The 18,442-nt window shown below is 56.9% G+C and overlaps 1 protein-coding gene across 5 annotated transcripts in view; it reads right to left on the reverse strand.

The window, feature by feature from the left end:
• Positions 1-18,442, reverse strand: part of WWP2 (WW domain containing E3 ubiquitin protein ligase 2) — a 36,079-nt gene that overhangs the window by 6,975 nt on the left and 10,662 nt on the right. For 3 of the 5 annotated variants that reach the window (XM_051629836.1, XM_051629833.1, XM_051629837.1), the window contains exons 7-13: positions 15,136-15,251; positions 12,709-12,925; positions 7,779-7,868; positions 5,826-6,000; positions 2,698-2,752; positions 1,137-1,218; positions 390-521 (exon numbers count right to left, since the gene is read on the reverse strand). In XM_051629836.1, the coding sequence (XP_051485796.1) occupies positions 390-521; positions 1,137-1,218; positions 2,698-2,752; positions 5,826-6,000; positions 7,779-7,868; positions 12,709-12,925; positions 15,136-15,251 (867 nt within the window). Of the gene's footprint in view, positions 1-389; positions 522-1,136; positions 1,219-2,697; positions 2,753-5,825; positions 6,001-7,778; positions 7,869-12,708; positions 12,926-15,135; positions 15,252-15,344; positions 15,439-18,442 lie in introns of those variants that run through there. The other 2 variants (XM_051629838.1, XM_051629835.1) reach the window with 2 other exon arrangements.

Below are 18,442 nucleotides of genomic sequence, written 5' to 3' on the forward strand. Positions count from 1 at the left end.
AAAAATTTCTTCCCCAAAAGGGCTGTCAGGCCCAGCACAGGCTGCCCAGGGCAGTGGTGAAGTCACCAACCCCAGAGAGATTTAAAAAAACAGCCATGTAGATGTGGTGCTGAGGGACATCAGTTAGTAGTGGACTTGGCAGTGCTGGGGTAATGGTTGGACTTCATGATCCTTAAAGGTGTTTTCCAACCAAAACAATATGATTCTATTCTAGGATCTCTAGGCCAAATGTGAGTCCCTAAACCCACTACTCAGCATCTTCGCAACAAAGCTGACCCACTTCCTCACTCCATGTCACAGCTACAGGAGGGCAGGAGCTGTGAACCAGCAGCTCAAGTCCCAGCTCCACAGCCTGGCCATGGGGCGAGGGGCAGCCCAAAAGCACTTACCCAGACTCAAAGCCTGGGCGTGGGTCCTTGAAGGTGGTGGTGCGAGTGTTGTGGTCCACAAAGTAGTGCACGCCCTCATTCGTGTACTTCATCTCCCAGCCGGGCGGCAGCGGCGGCTCCTGGATCATCCTGCTGACAAGGACGGGGTCACTGGGCAGGCTTCGAACTGTGGCCTTCTGAACAGCTGCCCTTGGGGACCACCTCCAAGCTGTGGCTCCGTGCCAGGCAAAAGGAAGGACTTCTGGCATGGGATGAGCAAGCACCAGCCTCTGCCCCTAGACAGGAGCCCTGCATGTGCTGCACACTTGGCCACACCCCAGACCAGCCACTGCTCTACTGTCTGTCTGTGGGAGAGGGAGTCTCAAGGGAAAGCTGGGACAGGCCTCTGGGGGGCCAGAACACGGGTCTCTAGGAGGCCAAGCAGAGCCCTGGGGGAAGGTGACAGGGTAAGAAAAAAGCAATTATTTCTGCCCAGACAGCTCTGTGGTTTTCCCCAATGCCACTCCTCAGTCCCAGGGACTCCATCTCAGGTCCTGCAAGCCGGAGAGCTGCCCCGCAATGCCAGGGTCACAGTGCCCAGCCCTCCTGGGCTCCAGTGCTGCTCCAGCTCTCACTGCTCTCGGCTCCCCAGTGCTGCAGTTTGCAGGACTGTCTGGAGCTCAGCCCAGCTCTCAGGACTCGGGAGCCCATCACACAGACCTGCCGAAACCACAAGCATCCCCCCCTCTCTCCCCTCGGCTTGCCTACCCCTGCGTGCGAGGGTCTTCCCACTGGGTGGTCCGTGTGTTGTGGTTCACGTAATAGACTCGCCCATTGTCCTGTCTCTTCTCTAGAAGAAAAAGAAGGAGCATTAGCTGGAGCGCCCTGGCCAGCGCTGACCTGGGACCAGCACTCCCCTTCCCAGCTCACAAGAAATTTGTTGGCTCCCCCTGTCCCACCTTCCCACCAGTGCTGCCCTGGCTCATTTGGAAAAGGTAGGATAAAAAATCCCTGTGTTTCCTCTGCGTGCACAGGCGGGCTTTCTCTGGTGCCCCCAAGGCCAGTGTGCCTGGAGGTGTCACAGCCAAATTTGACCTTGCCAAGCTGGCACAAGAATCACACACTGGCTGCACAGGAGCCCCCAAGCACATACTCCCCACAGGCACCTCCCTGGGCACCCCCTCCCCAGCACACGCTCCGGACACTATTTGCATGCTCAGAACACCAAGTACTTCCTGGCCCGGGGTGGTCCTGCCCCCACTGCCCCCGGGCACCTGCACCCACCCCATGCACCCACACTGGCTGCCTGCCCCCCAACACCTGTGCCCCACACGCCTCCTCCCTCCATGCGCCTGCGTCCCAGCTGGCGCGCACGGCCCCACTCCGTGCTCCATGCCGACAGGGACGCCCGGCACGCACACGCCCGGCACTTCCCGGCCCCCTTTGCTGTGTCTCACTCCCAGTCCCCACACCATGACTCTTGCAGACCTCCAAGGTGACCAAGACTGCATCCATCCTGGGGACCCCCACCCCACACAGAGCTGTGCCTCCCCTCAGTCTGCCCAGCTAACACTGGGGACAGGGCCCCTTTTCTCACTGAGGCAGGAGGTGGGTCTCCAGCAAGGGCTCCAGCACTGTCCCCATCCAAGACCCTGCCCTTGGAGACCCCCTTAACAGCCTGGGCCCCCACTGTCCTGCTATGAGGTCCTGCAGCTTTAACCCCTCTCCTTCCATCCTGGCATAGCACTGCCCATATGCCCCCAGCAGCACCCCATCCCCAAGGAAGCTCTCAACATGGAGAGGTTCTCTCTGCCCTGAGGGTTGCACAGGGACCTTTCAAAACATCCAAGCACATGATGCCTGGGCCACAGGGGCAGGACAGCCAGCTCTGCTCCTGCTGGCTCCCAGCCCTGCTGCGGACCAGGACAGAGCATCCCAGGAGACAGGCACAGCAGCAGGATAGATCCCTGCTCTGAGGAGAGCTCTGAGAACAAGCGAGGAGTTGGATCCCCATCCTCTCCCCCCGTCCAAAGAACAACCACAAGCACTTTTGCATTCAGTAGCTGAGAAAGACTGGGAACTCCTCCAGGAAAAGGGGATAAAAGGAAAAAAAGCTGGATTTCAAATCAGACATCATGCTAATCATAGGCAGATTCAGCCCCCCAGTGCGGCAGAGCATGGGGAAAGCTGGTTCCCCAGCCACTCTTCCCAGTAATTCCAGAGTCAGGATCAAGGGAGCTGCTCATGGCACCGTGCTCCCCATGAAGCAGGCAGAGTCCCACTCCGGGTGCGGGAGGAGCGTCCCCAGGTGAGGCAGCTCAGTACTTACCCCAGCCGGGGGGAAGGGGACCCAGAGGATCATTGTCGGACGGGGCGCCGGATGACTAGAGACAACAGAGAGGGCAAAAACACAAAATAAAAACCAGGACAGGGACACTCGAGAGGAGCAGAGCACAGAGGTGAGTCTGCAGCTCCTGCTCCCACTCGCTCCCCCTTGGCTCACAGCTCCCAGAGAACTGAAGAAAAACAAACACTTGCACACTCAAGGGGGGTTAAAAAAAAAAAAAAAGGAAAAAAAAAAAGTACAAACTAAAGAGAGGCTGAGGCAGCCAAGGGGGCGGCGGGCAGGGGCCGTGCGCGCGCGGGGGAGCGGGTCGGGACAGCGCGGCGGGGTCCAGATGTGCCCGGCTGCTCGGCTGCTGCTGGCCGTCCCCACCAGATACACCTACAGCCTCCTCCAAGAACCACACACAAGAGGGGAAAAAATATCGCAGGCCTTTCCAATGAAATCATTCCCACAAGCCCTGTCCACGCCCAGCGCTTCCTGGCGGGCCCCCCTCCTCCCGGGCAGGGCCGGGGTGCTAGCACTGAGCCCACATTCATCCCCGCAGACGGGCGGCTCCGTGCCCCACAGCCCCCCCGGCAGGTTGGGGGGCCCGGCACAAAGCACCTTTCTTCTTCCCCGGGGCGGGCAGAGCCGGCAGCCCTCACCCAGCCTGAACCGGGGGATGCTCTGCGATGGGGGAAGCAGGGCCCTGCTGCCCCCGGGTGACTGAGCCCCCCAGCTCCAGCTTCACTGGAGGTCCCGGGGGATGGAGGCACAGGTCGGGGATTCAGGGGAGGAGGCAGCCTGCCAGTGCTTTTAATGGTTAAATAAGAAACACATTGTTACAGAAAAGGCGTTTTCATCGCACCTCCTGACACCCAGCTGCTGGAGGGGGCTGGGGTTCAGCATCCCAGTCTTCCACAAGAGGCTGGGGACAACAATCAGCCTGGGCTCAGGAAATGCCACCCGCAGCCAGGCTTGTCCCTCCCACCCGGGGAGACAGGAGGCAGCCCCAGGCCCATGCTGCTACTCAGGGTGCCAGGGTCCCCCACCCTGAGAGAGACACCAGCACCCTGGATGCCCTATGGCAGCCCAGCACCCCGGGGATGTCCTGGGGCACGTCAGGAACAGGCTGGACACAGTATGTGCCTCTCCAAGCTTTGTGTTTTTCATCTGACCCCGAGTGCCAGGACTGGGGTGCAGGAGGCTCTGGCTGATGTGCCTCAGGCCTGGGGCACTCTGCTCCCTCCCTGCCCAGACAGGCTGGCCAGGGACAGAGCCGAGTCATATCCAGAGGCATCACCTCACTGTGACCTAAAAAAAGGCTAATTAAAACAGGGCAGAGACCAGAGCCTGAGCCAGAGCTTGGGGGAGCCAGCCTTCCTGCAGCTCTCCACAGACCCTGGGAACAACACGGCCCCTCGTGCTATCAAGGCCCCTCACTGGACGGGATGCTGTGTATGGCACAGCCCGAGCCCTGTGGCACTGAGGTGACTTCTGGCAGTGGTTCCTGGCTGAACCCTGACCCCCCAGCCATGGCCTCCCCCAGGGGCTGCACAGAGAGGGCTCTGCATCCCCCAGGGCTGCTCATTCTCCAGGAAGAGGACAGGTGGGTGCTGGAGACAGGAGGGCAAGACAAAGCAGAAAGTCTCTGCATGGAAGAAGGCAGAGCAGGAGCCATCACTGCTGGCAGCAGACAGCTTAAAAGTACAATCGTTTAATCAGGCTAAATTTGGAGCACGAGTCCCTCCCTCTGCGCTGGCGGAGCCTGGCCAGGGCGAGCTGCCCAGCACTGGAGAGGCTCCAGGGCTGGTGCTGGTGGAGACGTGAGCGAGGGACAGGCCCCGAGCCCTGATCGGCCTCCCCTGGAAGCCCCATCCCGAGCTCCCGTCTGCTGAGGAGCACAGGCAGCGGGCAGCAGAGCCATGGCACAGTCCAGCTCCCACTGCAAGGCTTGGAAGGGCTGGAGAGGTGTCTGAGGTGATGGGCAAGGGGAAAAGAGGAGCAGAGCAGCTTCCCACACTCCTGGCTGTGTCTCAGACTCTGCCAGCACCCCCTCCCAGAAAGCACCCAAGCTGCTCGCTGGAGCACAGGCCCTGCATGCACACCAGGCTCCTGGCTTCCTCAAAGATGAGCTGAACATGGACAGGAAGCTGGTCAGCCTCCTCTGTCCACCTTCCCTCCACACCTGCCCCATCAGAGCTGCCTTTACACCCCAGCACAGCGCCCACAAGGCTCGGGGCCGGCTGACTGCAGAGCAGCCGGACATCGCAGCCTCAGGAGGCAGGTGCTCCAGCCTGGCTCTTTCCCAAGTGCTGCTCACCCTGCAGCACATCAGCCACCAGCACCACCCTGGTTATCAGAGGGTACTGCCACCCCTGGAAGCTAGGCCTCGGCTCCAGCAGCAAAGACAAGACTAGGACAAGAGTGTTTTCTGCCCAGGAGCAACTGCTCTGTAGGGCTCTTGAGATAATTCCCTGAGCAAGGAAACCCAGCTACTCAGCCCAAACCAGGAATGAGGGGAAGATGCAGAGGAAGCAGGAGGACGCTCACCAAGCCCAGCAGCACTCGCTCCCTGCACTCTTGCAGCCCTCACTGTGCCAGCACTTGTACCCTGTGCCTGCAGCTACTGCTGCTGACTCCTGCTGCCACCCAGGATCCAACCTATTCTCCTCACCCCAGTGAAGACTTGGGGAAGGACAAGCTCAGCCTCAAGTGCCTCCCCTCCTGATACAGAACAGGCTCATGCAGCTTCCTTAGCATATGCCCAGGTCTGACAGCTTGCAGTCTGCAAGCCTCACAGGTCAGCAGCAAGGCTTGGCTGACTGGATCCAAGGGAGAAAGCATGTGCCTAGCCACGCTGGCAGTGAAGGGACACCAGGGACAGACTGCTGGGGACACCTCCCACCATGCTTCAGGGCCATGGAAGCTGTTTTATGAAAACAAAGTTACTTCCACAGGGTTTTCTGCACACAGCAGGGCAGCTCGTGGGCTCTCCTGTCCGAGTGCTGCTCTGCCAAGCTAACAGACCCCAGAGCACACCCCCATGCTGGGGGTCTCCCAGATCGGTCCCAGTGAGGCTGGCAGAATAGTGGGGTGAGATCCCCAGCACCATGCTCCCCAGCTCTCACCTGGTACAGGAATCTTTGGCTGAACTGCTGCATGGCCCCTTGGAGCTGGTTTCGCTGGGACTGCCACTGCTCATAGTTCCTGACGTACTCGGCCGTGGGGCGCTGCCACGTGGTGGTCCGGGTGTTGTGGTCCACATAGTAATACCTGCCTCGAGGATCCACACGCTTCTCCCACCTGGGAACACCAGAGGAAGATGTCACTGTCTGTCCTTGGACAGCTCAGAGCTGGTGCCTCCAGCTGCCATGCAGCAACACAACAGTAATGTTGCTGTGAAGGAGGCAGCAGGAAAAAAACCTGGAGAGGTTGGCAGGCACAGCAGAAGGCACAGCAGAAGGCACAGACCATGGTCCTACACCGAAGAACTTCCCATTGTCCTCATCTGAGGGCTGTCCCCAAGGCCCTGGACATGCAGCAGTGGCTTGAGAATATCCACCTGCTGCCCCAGGTGTTGAAAGCATGACAGAGGAGTACCAGGCTGTTAGCCCCTTCCCCAGCTGCCACACTTCTCTCCTGCTCCCCATGCAGCACCTCAGCAGAACTGAGGTCAAGTTCTGCCTCTGGGAACTGCAGGTGAGAAAAGCAGCTCATAGTCCTGTGAGGGAGGAAGAGCCCAAGGCCCCAGCTAGAGAGATTGAGTTTTCATTTCAGTCTGACACTACAGGCTGACTTTAGACACTTGCTCTCTGACTCCTCGCACACAACTAAGATACCCTTTTAAGACAAGGGCTCTGCTCCCAGCTCTGGCATAACCACCAGTTTCACAGCTGAAGGGGCTCTTTTGGACAAAGATCCACTAGAAGGAAATACAGAAGACCAGCAACACTTGAAGCAGCTCTCTGCAAGGGCACTCAAAGCCTCAACAGGACCCCTAGGCATTAGCACAGCTAATGCTGTGAGCATTCCTCCAAGACAGCTGACCTCCAGTGGAAGCAAGGCACTGGGTCAGAGACCTGTGCAGGAGGGAAGGAGCACACCTGGGGTCTCCCAGACCTACCTTCCCAGGTAACAGCCTCACTTTTAACACCAGAGAGATTTCACGCTGCTGTAGGATCAGAAACCAGCTGCAGAGATCGCAGCTCAGATGAAGATTGTTGTGCCCACAGGAACCTGGAGGCTCCGTGCAGGAAAACAGGACAGGCTCGTATTTCACTTTCACACCTTGCACTGGTGGTTAGAGCACACTCCAGTCATTCCAGCCTTGAACAAACTCAGGCTAGAGAACAACAGTTTGGCTGTATCAAGTTCTCTGCTTTCAGGAGCACGAAGAGGTGAGAATTCAACAAGCTTCTGGAAAGCACGTGGTCCCCAGGGCTGTGTACAGCCTTTACGACCTGAAGACTGTTTACTCCCGCAAATGAAAGGGTGGCCCTCCTGGACACCGTTTAGGCAGAATGCTTCCTGCAGGTCTCGTGGAGCTGAGCAGCATTGTCTTCTAGAGCACAAGCAGCCTCAAACATGGCTCAAACAAAAGAGGCCCCTCTGAGAGAGTCCAGGGTCCAGCTCCAGGTTTGGGGCACATCAACTGTGCCTGTTTCTGCTCACCAGGAGCTCAGGTCTCATCTAGAAGCATGTTTTTCCAGGTGACAGGAGGCCAATCCTCTCCATTCTCCTGGTGCTTGGAGAATTTTGCTGGCACTTTGTCCCAAAGGCCCAGCCCTCTGCTCTGCCCACAAGTGGTTGTGCTGCTGCTCAAGTGTTCAGTGAGTTCTGTGGAATGTTTGAAAAAACAATCCTCTAACAGAGGGCAAAACAGAACCAATTGGGAAGACCTTTCTGAGGATACAGGGAGTGCTTCCAGGTCAGTGAATGCTTAGTTATCTCACCCCATTTCTTTTTAGGAATTAAAAGACCTTCCTGCTACCAAACCCACTTCTCTCCTTTTGGGCAGACTGCTGCATCTGCTACGAGTCAGCTCAGTACCTGAGATCCCAGCTTCCCCCACAGCCTCTTACCCTGGAGGAAGAGGTCTCTCCCACGTGGTGGTCTTGTTGTTGTGGTCTACATAGTAGACTCTACCATTAGGCAGCTCTCGCTGTTCCCACCTGGAAAAAAGAAAACCAAAAAACTCATGAGACACCTTGCTAGCAGAGCCTGGGCTCTGGCTGAGGTGAAGCTGCCAAAACAAACTGTGCTCTGTGGTGCCAGCCTGAGCGACTGCATCCCGCTGCAGAGCTCCCCAATACCTGTCCCCACTGCTCCAGGGCCAGCTGGGAGAGCAGCACCCCATGGGAGAGGACACAAAGGAAACCTGAGGCAGATGGGACTGCACCCGTCCCCTCCTCAGACACAGTGGGGAAGGGAAGGGGCTCAACTGGAATGAGCAACGTGGCTCCAGCAGTCTCAGCTCCTGCCTTGCTGAGCCTTGCTACACGCAGGGCCAAGCGACTTCACAGGCACCTTCATCTTCTATAAATGGTGCACCAAACAGCCTCCCCTAGGAAAACTGTCTGCATGTGTGCTCAGGCTGCAGCTGTGCAGCCCAGCCTCCCACAGCTCAGGGAGCTGTGAAGAATTAATAATCACCTTATTACCAAGAAGGTCCAGAGAACTGCATCTGGTGGATTAGCAAGCCTGCCTCCTCACATTGCTTAGCTACGGCACTCTAACCTTTATTCAGAATAAAGAATGGCAGGTCTGCATGACAGTTGTTTGGCTTATGAGACTGAGACTATCAGAGAGGTGTTGCAGCAGTTAGCTTTCTGAAAACAGGCATAATCCGGAGCATAAATTCCTAATTTCCTCCAGAAAGTTGGAGGGTTGGCGTAAGATTTCACACAGGGTCACTTTTATGTCCTGTGAGTTTCTGATGTAGTTTTTGTTTGGTTTCTCTTCATACAGCTTAAAAGGGGAGCCTTTGAGTTAGGGCTGGGGCTGTACTCGCTCCTTGGCAGCCCTCCTGCTCTCTGCTGACAGACTCCACTTCAAACCATCCCATGGCCACCAGGCACCTGGCTCAGGGGTGGCCCCTGAGGGGAGCTGGTGCGACAGGGAGGCCTGGCTTCAGGCAGCTGCACCGAAAACCATCCTGTGTCTCAGCTCATTCATGAAAGTGCATGCCCTGGCAAAGCTAAAAGCTCCATGGAGCACCATGCTCTCCTGTCAGCTTTTATTCTGGGGTAGAGAGAGGCAAGCTGGCAGCTGCTGACAGATAAAGTGTTCTCCTGCCACACTGCTGCTCCCACAGGTCTCCCTTGCAATTCAATCTTCAGTCTCAATTAATCATCACAAAAAGCCCTCGGAAATTAATATACTGGCTTCTGTTGTGACAGCAAGAGAACAAATCTGGGCTTGCAGAAAGCAAGCAGCCCTTGGGAAGCAGATGCCCCAAGTGCTAATGCACCATTGCCTGGGCTTACACTGTCCCTGCTCACCCTAAAACCTTCCCAGGGGATGATGAAGCCACCAAATGGTGGCCTGAGTAACAATCCCACACATGCTGCAACCACAGGTCCTGTGGTTCACAGCCTTGACACTGCTCTTGAAAGAGGGGAGAAGGCAAGAGACAGGGAGAGCTCCAGACATTTCCAAACCCCAGCAGCATGCCATCAGCCAGGGACCCCAACAGCCCCACAGCCCTGCAGGCAGCCTGAGAAACCTCTGCCCTGGGCAGAAGGCAATCTTGTTCTCTAAAATAAGAGGCCTGGTTCCCAAAAGCAGGAGGGGAACTGCCTCTCTCTGTGAACAATGAATCACCACCATTACACAGAAAGCTGTGACAAACCTCTTACTGCCGAAACACAGCAATGGCCTCAGAAACAGGAACGCTGGGGACAACCTGGCCTTGCTCAGACCACCAGCTCTTTGCAAGCTTCCCTGCATCCCACCCACCATGCCACAAGGGACACAACAGCTCCGGGGGACACATTCAACAGGCTCTTCTTCTGGAGACCCTCAGTCCAGCCAGTGTTCTCCCCACTGCCTGCTGCCACACCCCCAACAGCAAGGATGAGCAGCAGCTTAGCGAGTGCTGGATGGTGGCAGCCCCCACCCACGTGTGCTACAGCTGCCAGCACGATGGCTGGTGACAGCAGGGACACAGGGAGCCCCGGACCGGGCAAAGCGGCAGCGCGGAGGCCGCCCTGCAGTCCAAACAAACGCCCACCTGACGTAAGAAACCACAGCCCCTGCCTGCTGCCAGGCAGCACAATGTGCCTCTGTGTAGGGGCGAGACAGCGCTGCGCTCCCGTCCCAACCGCGTCTGTCCCCGCAAAGGGCCACCACCGACAGGAACGGGGTGCAGGAGCCAGCAGCTCTCCTGCCCTCCCCTCTCCCACTACAGGTCTGCTTGGAAGCCCCTACGTGAGAAGTGGGAGCCTGGGCCAAAGGCCTCGAGCGCTGCAACTGCTGCTCCTCTGCCACACGCTCCCCGGCCGTGCAAGGAAACTCGCTGTGCCCAAGCCAGGGGGGTGTGAAGTTGCTTCTGGGCACTGTTGGGGCTGGAATTATTCAGGACACCTTCCAGCACCCTCCAGCCCTTAGAACAGACTCCTGGTTGTGTGAGAGATGCCTTTGTGCCCACCACATCTGGTGCAGATGTTCCAAGACAGCTATCTGAGCAGAGTAAATAGCTCTGAATCCCCACATGAACCCGGCTGCTCTCAGCTCCATCTGCACGCAGCCTGGCTGGGGCTCAGTGCACCCACCACCACACAGCTCGGAGAAGCTGCCACCCCTCCAGAGGCCAAAGGGAACCAAGCATGAGTGCTCCCCATGCTCCCACAGATGAAAGGAATCTCCTGGGGAATGAGGCAGGGCTCCTACAGAAAGCAGGAGGGTCACGACAGGTTTCCAACTCTTCAGTGCCAGAGCGACCAGCACCAGCTCCTGCGAGTGGCAACACAAGAGTGATCACCCAGGGGCTGCAGAGCACCCTGCACAGCCATCCCAGCCAGAGGGGCCATCCTGCACCACCTCTTGCAGAGCACGCTGCTGCCAGGGCTGAAGTGCCCTGGGTTTGTCTGCATCCCTTCAGCCTGAGACTCCACTGCCTCCACCAGCCCATCCAGCCACATCCCCATCTCCCAGGCCAGAGCCCAAACCACCAGTCAAACCAACACCTTGGTGTGGTGAACCAGCCAAAACTTAGCCACCCTAGATCAGGTCTCAAGAGATCCCCAGAAGCTTATTTATATCACTCCATGTCCACACTATTTTGTGCAATCCCTGTTCAGCAAATTCCTGTTTGTGCAGATCCGTTAGCCCAGAACCTGATCTAGCAACTCTAGGGACAGGCCTTCACACCACAGAAACCTCAACAGACTCAGTTCTCTGCTCTCTTTCACCTTGATAGTTGGTCTCCACTTGACCAGGCAGGTCAGCTGCTACCCAAGGCAGCTCAGCCCAGCACGCAAGTCAGCACGTGCCAGAGAGTTGCTGCCCTCTTTCCCCCTATGAATCCAATGGTTGTGACAAGAAGGGACAGACACACAAGGTACTAATCAAAGGTCTCTATAGATCCAAACTGCACAAGCTCAGCCTGGAGGACAGCTCCACTACCCCTCCACTGCTCTTCTCCAATGGTCTCCAAAAGCACAGTAGGTTTATCCTCCTCTCCAACATGCGTGATTTTCTGGTGTGTGAGCACAGGGAGGACATGGGCCACCCTTTCCCCTGGCTGGACTAGGTGGACACAAGACTGGTGTGTCTTCAACAGCAGCACTCACAACTTCCCCGAGCCTCTGGAAACACCAACCCTAGGTGAGCTACCCACCTAGGGCTCCTATCCACCCCAGGAAAGAAACAACAGCCTGCTTCAACCTGGGACCATGCAGAGGTGGGGAAAAGGAGACCTTCAGTCTACCTGGTAGGAACAGAAAGGGGCATAAGCTCTGACTGGAATAAAGACCTTTTCAGAGCACTGGACTTTTCCAGCTGCCTGGAAACAGGAAGCTCCCAGGCTGGAGAACAGAAACCCTCACACACCCTGCATAAAGGCACACTGAGCCGTTAACCCTAATTACCTGTGACTGACACACGAGCGAGGCCCTGACCTTCCAGGCATCGCCTCAGCCAAAGGAAAATAAACAGCTCCCTTCATACGAAACACAAGCTGCTTCCAACACCCCCCTCACTGCTCTGCACTTTCAGTCCAAAATGAAAGGTGTCTGAAATGCAAGGGGAGAACGACCCAGCTGCAGCAGGGAGAGGGGACTGAGCCCAGAGCCTGCCCACCATCCACTGTCCCCCAAGAGCCAGCGAGCCCACTGGCATGGCTCAGCCAGCCATGGTCTCCTGACAGCCCCTTCCCTCATCCCACAGAAAGGAACGGGCACAGCTCTGTGAGGGTCCTGCCCACCTCCACCAGCAGTGGCCAATGACTCCACAGCATCTCTGGAGGACATGTTGGTACCCTCCTGCTCCAAAGGAGCTCCCTGGAAACGTGCACTCACTCTGATGTATTTTCCTCCAACTCATCCCTTCAGCAGCCCCAGGAGTGCAGAGGACTCAGATGCTCCCTTGGGCACAGATGTTGCAAGGCTGGACACCACAGAGATGGGATTCACTGGGTTAAGACCCAGAGATCCACAGGGGGCACAGGTCAGACCCTGGCCCAGGGGAGGAGGGAGGAATCCACAGCAATTGAGCCCTGGCCAGGCTCAGACTGAGGAGGACAGGCAGTGCCAGGGCTGTGGGGACACAAGGATCCCTGACAGGTGCCCCCAGGCCCTCTCTGTTCTGTTCAGCACCATTAATTAAACTGACTCCTGGGGCAGCACAGCCCCCTTGCTCCAACATCTCCTTCTTCCAGCACACAGAAGTACCCAGGTTGCTCATGTCTCCCCCTCCTTCCAGGGCCAAGCCTCCCTCCCCAAGGGCCACAGGCACTCCCTCCTGCTGGTGCTGCCAGGAGAAGGAAAGCCTGGAGCAGAAGGCAGAGCTTACCCGGGGGGCAGAGCATCCAGGGCCAGCACTGCTGCCCGTGCTGCCGGGGCGCTGGAGCCAGGAGCTGCCTCCTCTGCCTCTCCAGAGCTGGGCAGGGCAGGAGGGGCAGGAGCCACGGAGCCGTCAGCCACGCTCGGTGCCGCCGGCGTCGGTACAGCCGCTCCTGCTGCCGGCCTCTCCTCTTCGGTGTCCGCAGAACCCGCTGCATCTCCATTCACTGGGAAGGGAGAGACATTAGGGTGATCTACTGCATCCACACAGCCCCAGAGCAGTGCACATGGTGGGTGGCAGCCACTTCCACCCAAGCTGGGTGGTCTCGTGGTGCTCCCAGCCTGCAGCAACAGCAGCACCTCCTTCACCCAGCAGTCAGATCCCTCTGGGAATCTCTGCCTCTTGTCCTGGGACAAAAGCAGAGGGTACTTTGCCTTTGTGCTCAGTATCTCTTCTGCCACTTGCCAAAATTCTGTGTGCCTGATGAGAATTCAGCAGGAGCTCAAAAAAGGCTGGCATACTGTGGTCTTCCCCAGACAGAGGGAAGCCCAGGCTTAGCAAGTCAGCTGCACTGGTAAGAGCTAAACACTGCTGGATTCACTGAGCTCTTAGAAAAGGGAAGGGAACAGACAGAGCAAAGGAAAATTACAAAGTGGACTGATAAGGAGCAAAATGCAGACCCAAAAAAGGACAGGTAGTTTGTTAGATTAATATTTCTTAGCTAAAAGCCCTGACACTTGGCAGGCCAGCAGAGGGTAACTTCCACCACAAGACATCCTGGTTTTGGTGCCAACAGCAACCTCCACCAGAGTCCTGCAGGACTCTGCTGAAGAGGTCTCTGACTGCTATTCATCTCTAGCAAGCCCTGGAAAGGGCAATTTTAGAATCTTCAACCAAGTTGTGCTAATCTTCAAAGGGAACCTGCAGAATGACCCAGGTAACTACGCTGTGATCAGTTTGATCTCAGTCCAGGACAAAGCAGGGGAAAAGCTGATCCAAAGTTCACCTGATAAGAAAGAGCTCCAGGAGAAACACAGCCAGGGCTAAACAATGTGGGTGTGCAGAAAACACACTGTGAAATAATCTCCTTTTATTGTCAGATGAAACTACAGCTGTGAGCAACAAGTAATGAGGACATTGTTGTAACAGCCTGCTAAAAAAATAAAATGGTAACGTCACCAAAACTACCAAAGTGAAGAGGAAGAGGATGGTTGCTAGAAGTGCTCCACAGAGCACAAGACAGGGTGTTCAACATCATCTCCCCATCCTCAAGTGTAGAGTCACCACAAACAGGACTAGTGGGAGACACAGAGGTTGGTGAGTGGTGAACAGTGACAAGGACAGCATGGTCATAAAGCCACCGGGGGAGCTGGGCCAATAAAATGTGCTTGAAACACACCAGAGCCAAAGACCCAAGTTGTATGCACAGGAGCCAAAACTCTGTTGACAGCCTGAGGGAATTTCCCCTGCACAGCTGGGTGGGCACAGGGGACACAGTGTGGCACTCACTCCTGCTGAGCTGCAGCCCCTGAAAGGGGAGCACAGACCAGGAGCAAGAGCTGAAAGGCAGCATTTCACATCAGCCTTCTGCTGCCCCACCTCCCTCCCAAAATGGCTTTGGCAAAATGGAAATTGCATTGCTCCAGGTTTTTCCAATGAAAAAAAAAAAAAAGAATCTTCCTTTGGGGCTGAATAAAACATTTCCTTCTAGCTGGAATGAAGTGCTCTACTTCTCCTTGCAGGTCTTGGGTAAAAGCAAAAGAAGCAAAGGGGCTGCCTGCAAGAGCCCTGCAGGGAGCAGGAGATGCTTGGCTGGTTTCATGAGAGCCAGAGAGGGAAAAGAGATAAACCACTTGTAACTTCATGGTCAGGCACTCAGCAGGTCCCAGTCCCTGCTCTACTTGGCATTTATGGCTTTGTGGACAAGCCCAAGAAAGGAACAGAAATACCCTCTGGCCTAAGACTCAGCCCCCTTGTGAGAGGTGAGTTTGTGCCTCCTCTGATGCTTGATGAAGAGATACTCCTCCCTGCGTCGCTGCGCAAAGAGCTCAAAACATTTTCACTGAAGACTGATGAGCAAATTCAGCTGAATGCTCCCAACCCTGAAAAAAGTCCACCCAGCTGTGGTGTCTGTCCTCCTTGTTCTGGCATCAGTGACATTACTGCCCCAGTATACTTTCAAAAACCTGGAGCTGGATGCAGCATTTTGGTCAGTGAGACTCCAGAAAGGAGCCACAGAAACCACCCATGATAAGCAGACCAGAGGGAGTGCGCTCTGCAGAGCTGCCAGGCTTATCAAAAGGAAAATCAGTCATAATCAATTAACAGGAAGGAAGTTCCCAGGCACTGTAAGATCCATTATCTAAGCAGAATTCCATTTTCTCCCACAAAACTCAGCCCCGAGGTCCATCCCCCCCTCCCAGGCATGGTGCTCACCCGTGCCGTTGTGCTGCGCGCCCTTGGCCTGCTGCCAGTGCCGGCTCCTGGCACTGGGACTTTGCTCTCCACTCCCTGTGTTTTGCCTGGCCACTCCAGCTGCATGTCGGTGTGTCCTGCAAGGGAAATAGACACGGAAGGTGAGACACACCACTGGCCTGGCAGAGAAAACCACACTCCTGCCCTTCTGCCTTGGTCTTGTTTCTTACCCAGCACAACCATCAGTCTTCCCCAAGAGCAGCCAGGATGCAGCCACGTGCCTCTGCTCCTCTGGCAGAGCCCTGAAATTCATGCTGCTTTCTGGGACCTGCCAGCCTGTCCAAGGGTCCTGGCACCTGCCTGCTGGTGGCAGAGTCCCATGAAGGAGTAACCTGGGTGACAATGACCTTGCTTTTGTTTGTAGGTGCTCACCCTGGCCACCCGGGCACTCCCCAAGCTTCCACAGCCCCTGGCTCCATCCACCTCTGCAAGTAAAATTCCCAGGAAAGACCCCCCACCAGCCCTGCCCAGCTACCAGCCCTTCACCAAAGTGGGTGAGGAAAGTGCAAGTGTCCCTTGCTGCAGTGACAGTGGGGAGAGCTGTGGCATCTGGCAAAGGAGGAAACAAGCAGCTGGGAAAGATGGGAGCCTAAGTCATAGCACAGGTTGTGACCAGCTCAGATGTGCTGCTCCATCTCTCAGAAGAGTCTTCTCTTTGTGCCACACTTGAGCTCTCTTGCCACCACCTCTCTGTGGCCCCCAGGCAAACACTTCTCCAACTGCCCTGGGGCAGCCTGAAGGCACTGGAGCGCTGGCTTTCAGGTTAAAAGAAGCCTGGTCATCCCTGCAAATGGGGAGGGGGACAGGGCAGGAGGGGAGGGGGATGAGCAGAGGCAGAGCTGGCCACCTCCGCTGGGATCCCAGCCTGGGGCACTGACTGCAAAGGGTGAGGACTGCAGGGATTAGGAAGTCATTTTGTCCCAGCCAAGTTCTGCCCTTAAAAGGGCAAAACCCACGAACTGTCCCCAGGACTCAGGGCTGGAGGTGGGAGGGCACAGCAGCAGTCATGCCACCCTCAGCAGCTCCAGCAAACCTCGTTCCTCCCACTGCTCCAAGGCTGCTCTCCTTGGGGAGAGGCTCCTGACAGTGGGCAGAGGAAGGGCTGGGATCAGCAGGAGGCATGGGAAAGCAGGAGATGGTGGTTCAAAATACATCAGATAAGAGCCAGAAGAGCAGCCCTCAAGCAGGAGCTGCTGAGGTGGCTTTGACCAGCCACAGACAATCTCAGGAGGACAAGGCCTGCACAGGGCCTCCCCAAGGGACTTCTCAGACGGTGAACTTGCCCAGAAACCCCAGCTACCCCCAGGACCCCACTATGTGCTGGCGTAGGCCACCAGAACCTGGGGACCTGGAGCAGCCCTGGGTATGGAACAGGCTCCTCTTTCTGCAGTGAGGAGGTGAAGGTTGCCCCTCACTGCACCTCCACGGGGCTCAGCAGGGCACATGGCACCACACACCTCCCAAAAGTTGGGCAGGACCCACCTCCCCACATTCACCTCATGGCAGGGCCAGCACAGCCCTCAGAGCCCTGACCAGAGGAGAAGGGGCAGGTGGAACCATCAGATCATCCCCCAAGGCAGGGAACGAACCTGGTCCCTGCCCTTCTCAGCACAGATGAGCTCAGAGCTGCCCGGAGAGTTTTTAGAAACCAAAACAGGATGTTTCCAGGCTGCCAGCTGGCCAACAGGGTTACCAGGCCTGAATTAGCCAACCCGCCACCCAGCCCAGCCCTCCCACGAGTGCTCCCATCTGGGCATTGTCTTTTAATAGACGCGTGGAAACAAACCCAGCGAGGCCACGTGAGAGCGGCGGGGCTGGGAACATGCGTTTAAAATAGGAGCAGGGAGAAAACAAGCCAGAGCATGGATGGGGACAGCCTCTCACAGCCACGCTGGTGGCAGCTTACCTCCCAGGCAGGACCCCTGCTGTCCCCCATCCATCAGGGGACTTGGGTGGCTGCCCCATCGTGTGCTCTGCCTCATCACCTCTCCTCAGCTGGAGGCAGAGGGAGCAGACAGTGTTCAAGAGGAAAAGTGGCATCAGACAGGGTGACATCAACCCTTCAGCTCCCTCCCATCTGCCAGGGCAGAGCCCCCACACTGCAGGGGCTGACATGGGTCCTGGGCACGAAACCTAGAACAGCCACCTCCTCCCGCCAAGGTGGCCAGAAAGGCCCTGGCAGGAGATGCCAGCAGAGGTGGCAGCACTGGCCTCTGACCCAGACCAGATCACAAACTGCAGCTGAAGAGGAGGGAGGGGAGAGCTTGGGGCAGGGGTAAGGGTATGACCACTGGGAACACACAACCAGAAGAGTCCCAGTGCCACATGGGCAGGGAAGCTCAGCTCATGAAAGACAGAGCTGAGAAACTTCCTCTGCCCCTGTGAGGAGAGGAGGCAGCCACATCCCCCTGCACCCAGCTCTCCAGCCTGCAGAGCCAGGAGCAGAGATGGCACCTGTGTCACAGCACCCTGGGGCTGAGGCAGCAGGACACAGAGAAAGCAGCTCTGGCAAGTGGCTCTGAAACCCTGAACCCCGTTTATTCCTGTTACACCTTCCAGCAGACTCCAGACCCACCGCAGTGCCTGCTCTACATGGCCCAGAGCAGCCCTCAGGCCCCTCTGGGGCAGCAGGCAACAACCCCCTCAGGCAGCACAGCTGGTTCTCCCCCGCCCATGCCAGGGCTGCAATTGGCCATCACAGCTCCCCCCACCTTTCCCTGCTGCTGTGTCACACCAGGAGCCACATCCCTGGGGACACCCTGATGCTTTGCAGAGTGAGGGGTCTCACAAAGGGAGATAAGTGACCCAGAGGAGCATCTCCCACCTGCCCTCAGCAGCTTACACATGCCGTGAGCCTAGTGGTGACTTGTGAATACCAGGCAGGGCAAGCACAGCACACTGCACTGAAGACAACACTGAGTCTGCACCAGCTCGTGACAGGTGACAGCAGTTTCTCGTGGCCATGCTCAGATCACCATACCTGACAACTCTCCTACCAGAGCCTCCCCACAGGACAAGCAGCAACCCAGGCCCCTCCATTCCCTGCTGCCAGAGGAGGCCCCTTTGGCCGCCACAAGACAAACGGGGATTGTGGCAGCTCTCTTGGCACCCACGGCACCAGGTCTCAGGCAGGGACCTCTGGGCTCTGTTTTCTCTCGGCAGAGGGCTGTGGAATTTCACACCCCGTCACCAAGATTAGCAGCAAATCCCAAGACAACATTTGTTCAGAAGAAAGAGAAGCCCTGACCAAGCAGTTTCCCTCGAGGGG

This window comes from Apus apus, chromosome 11, assembly GCF_020740795.1.
Source record: "Apus apus isolate bApuApu2 chromosome 11, bApuApu2.pri.cur, whole genome shotgun sequence".
Taxonomy (NCBI): Eukaryota; Metazoa; Chordata; class Aves; order Apodiformes; family Apodidae; genus Apus; species Apus apus.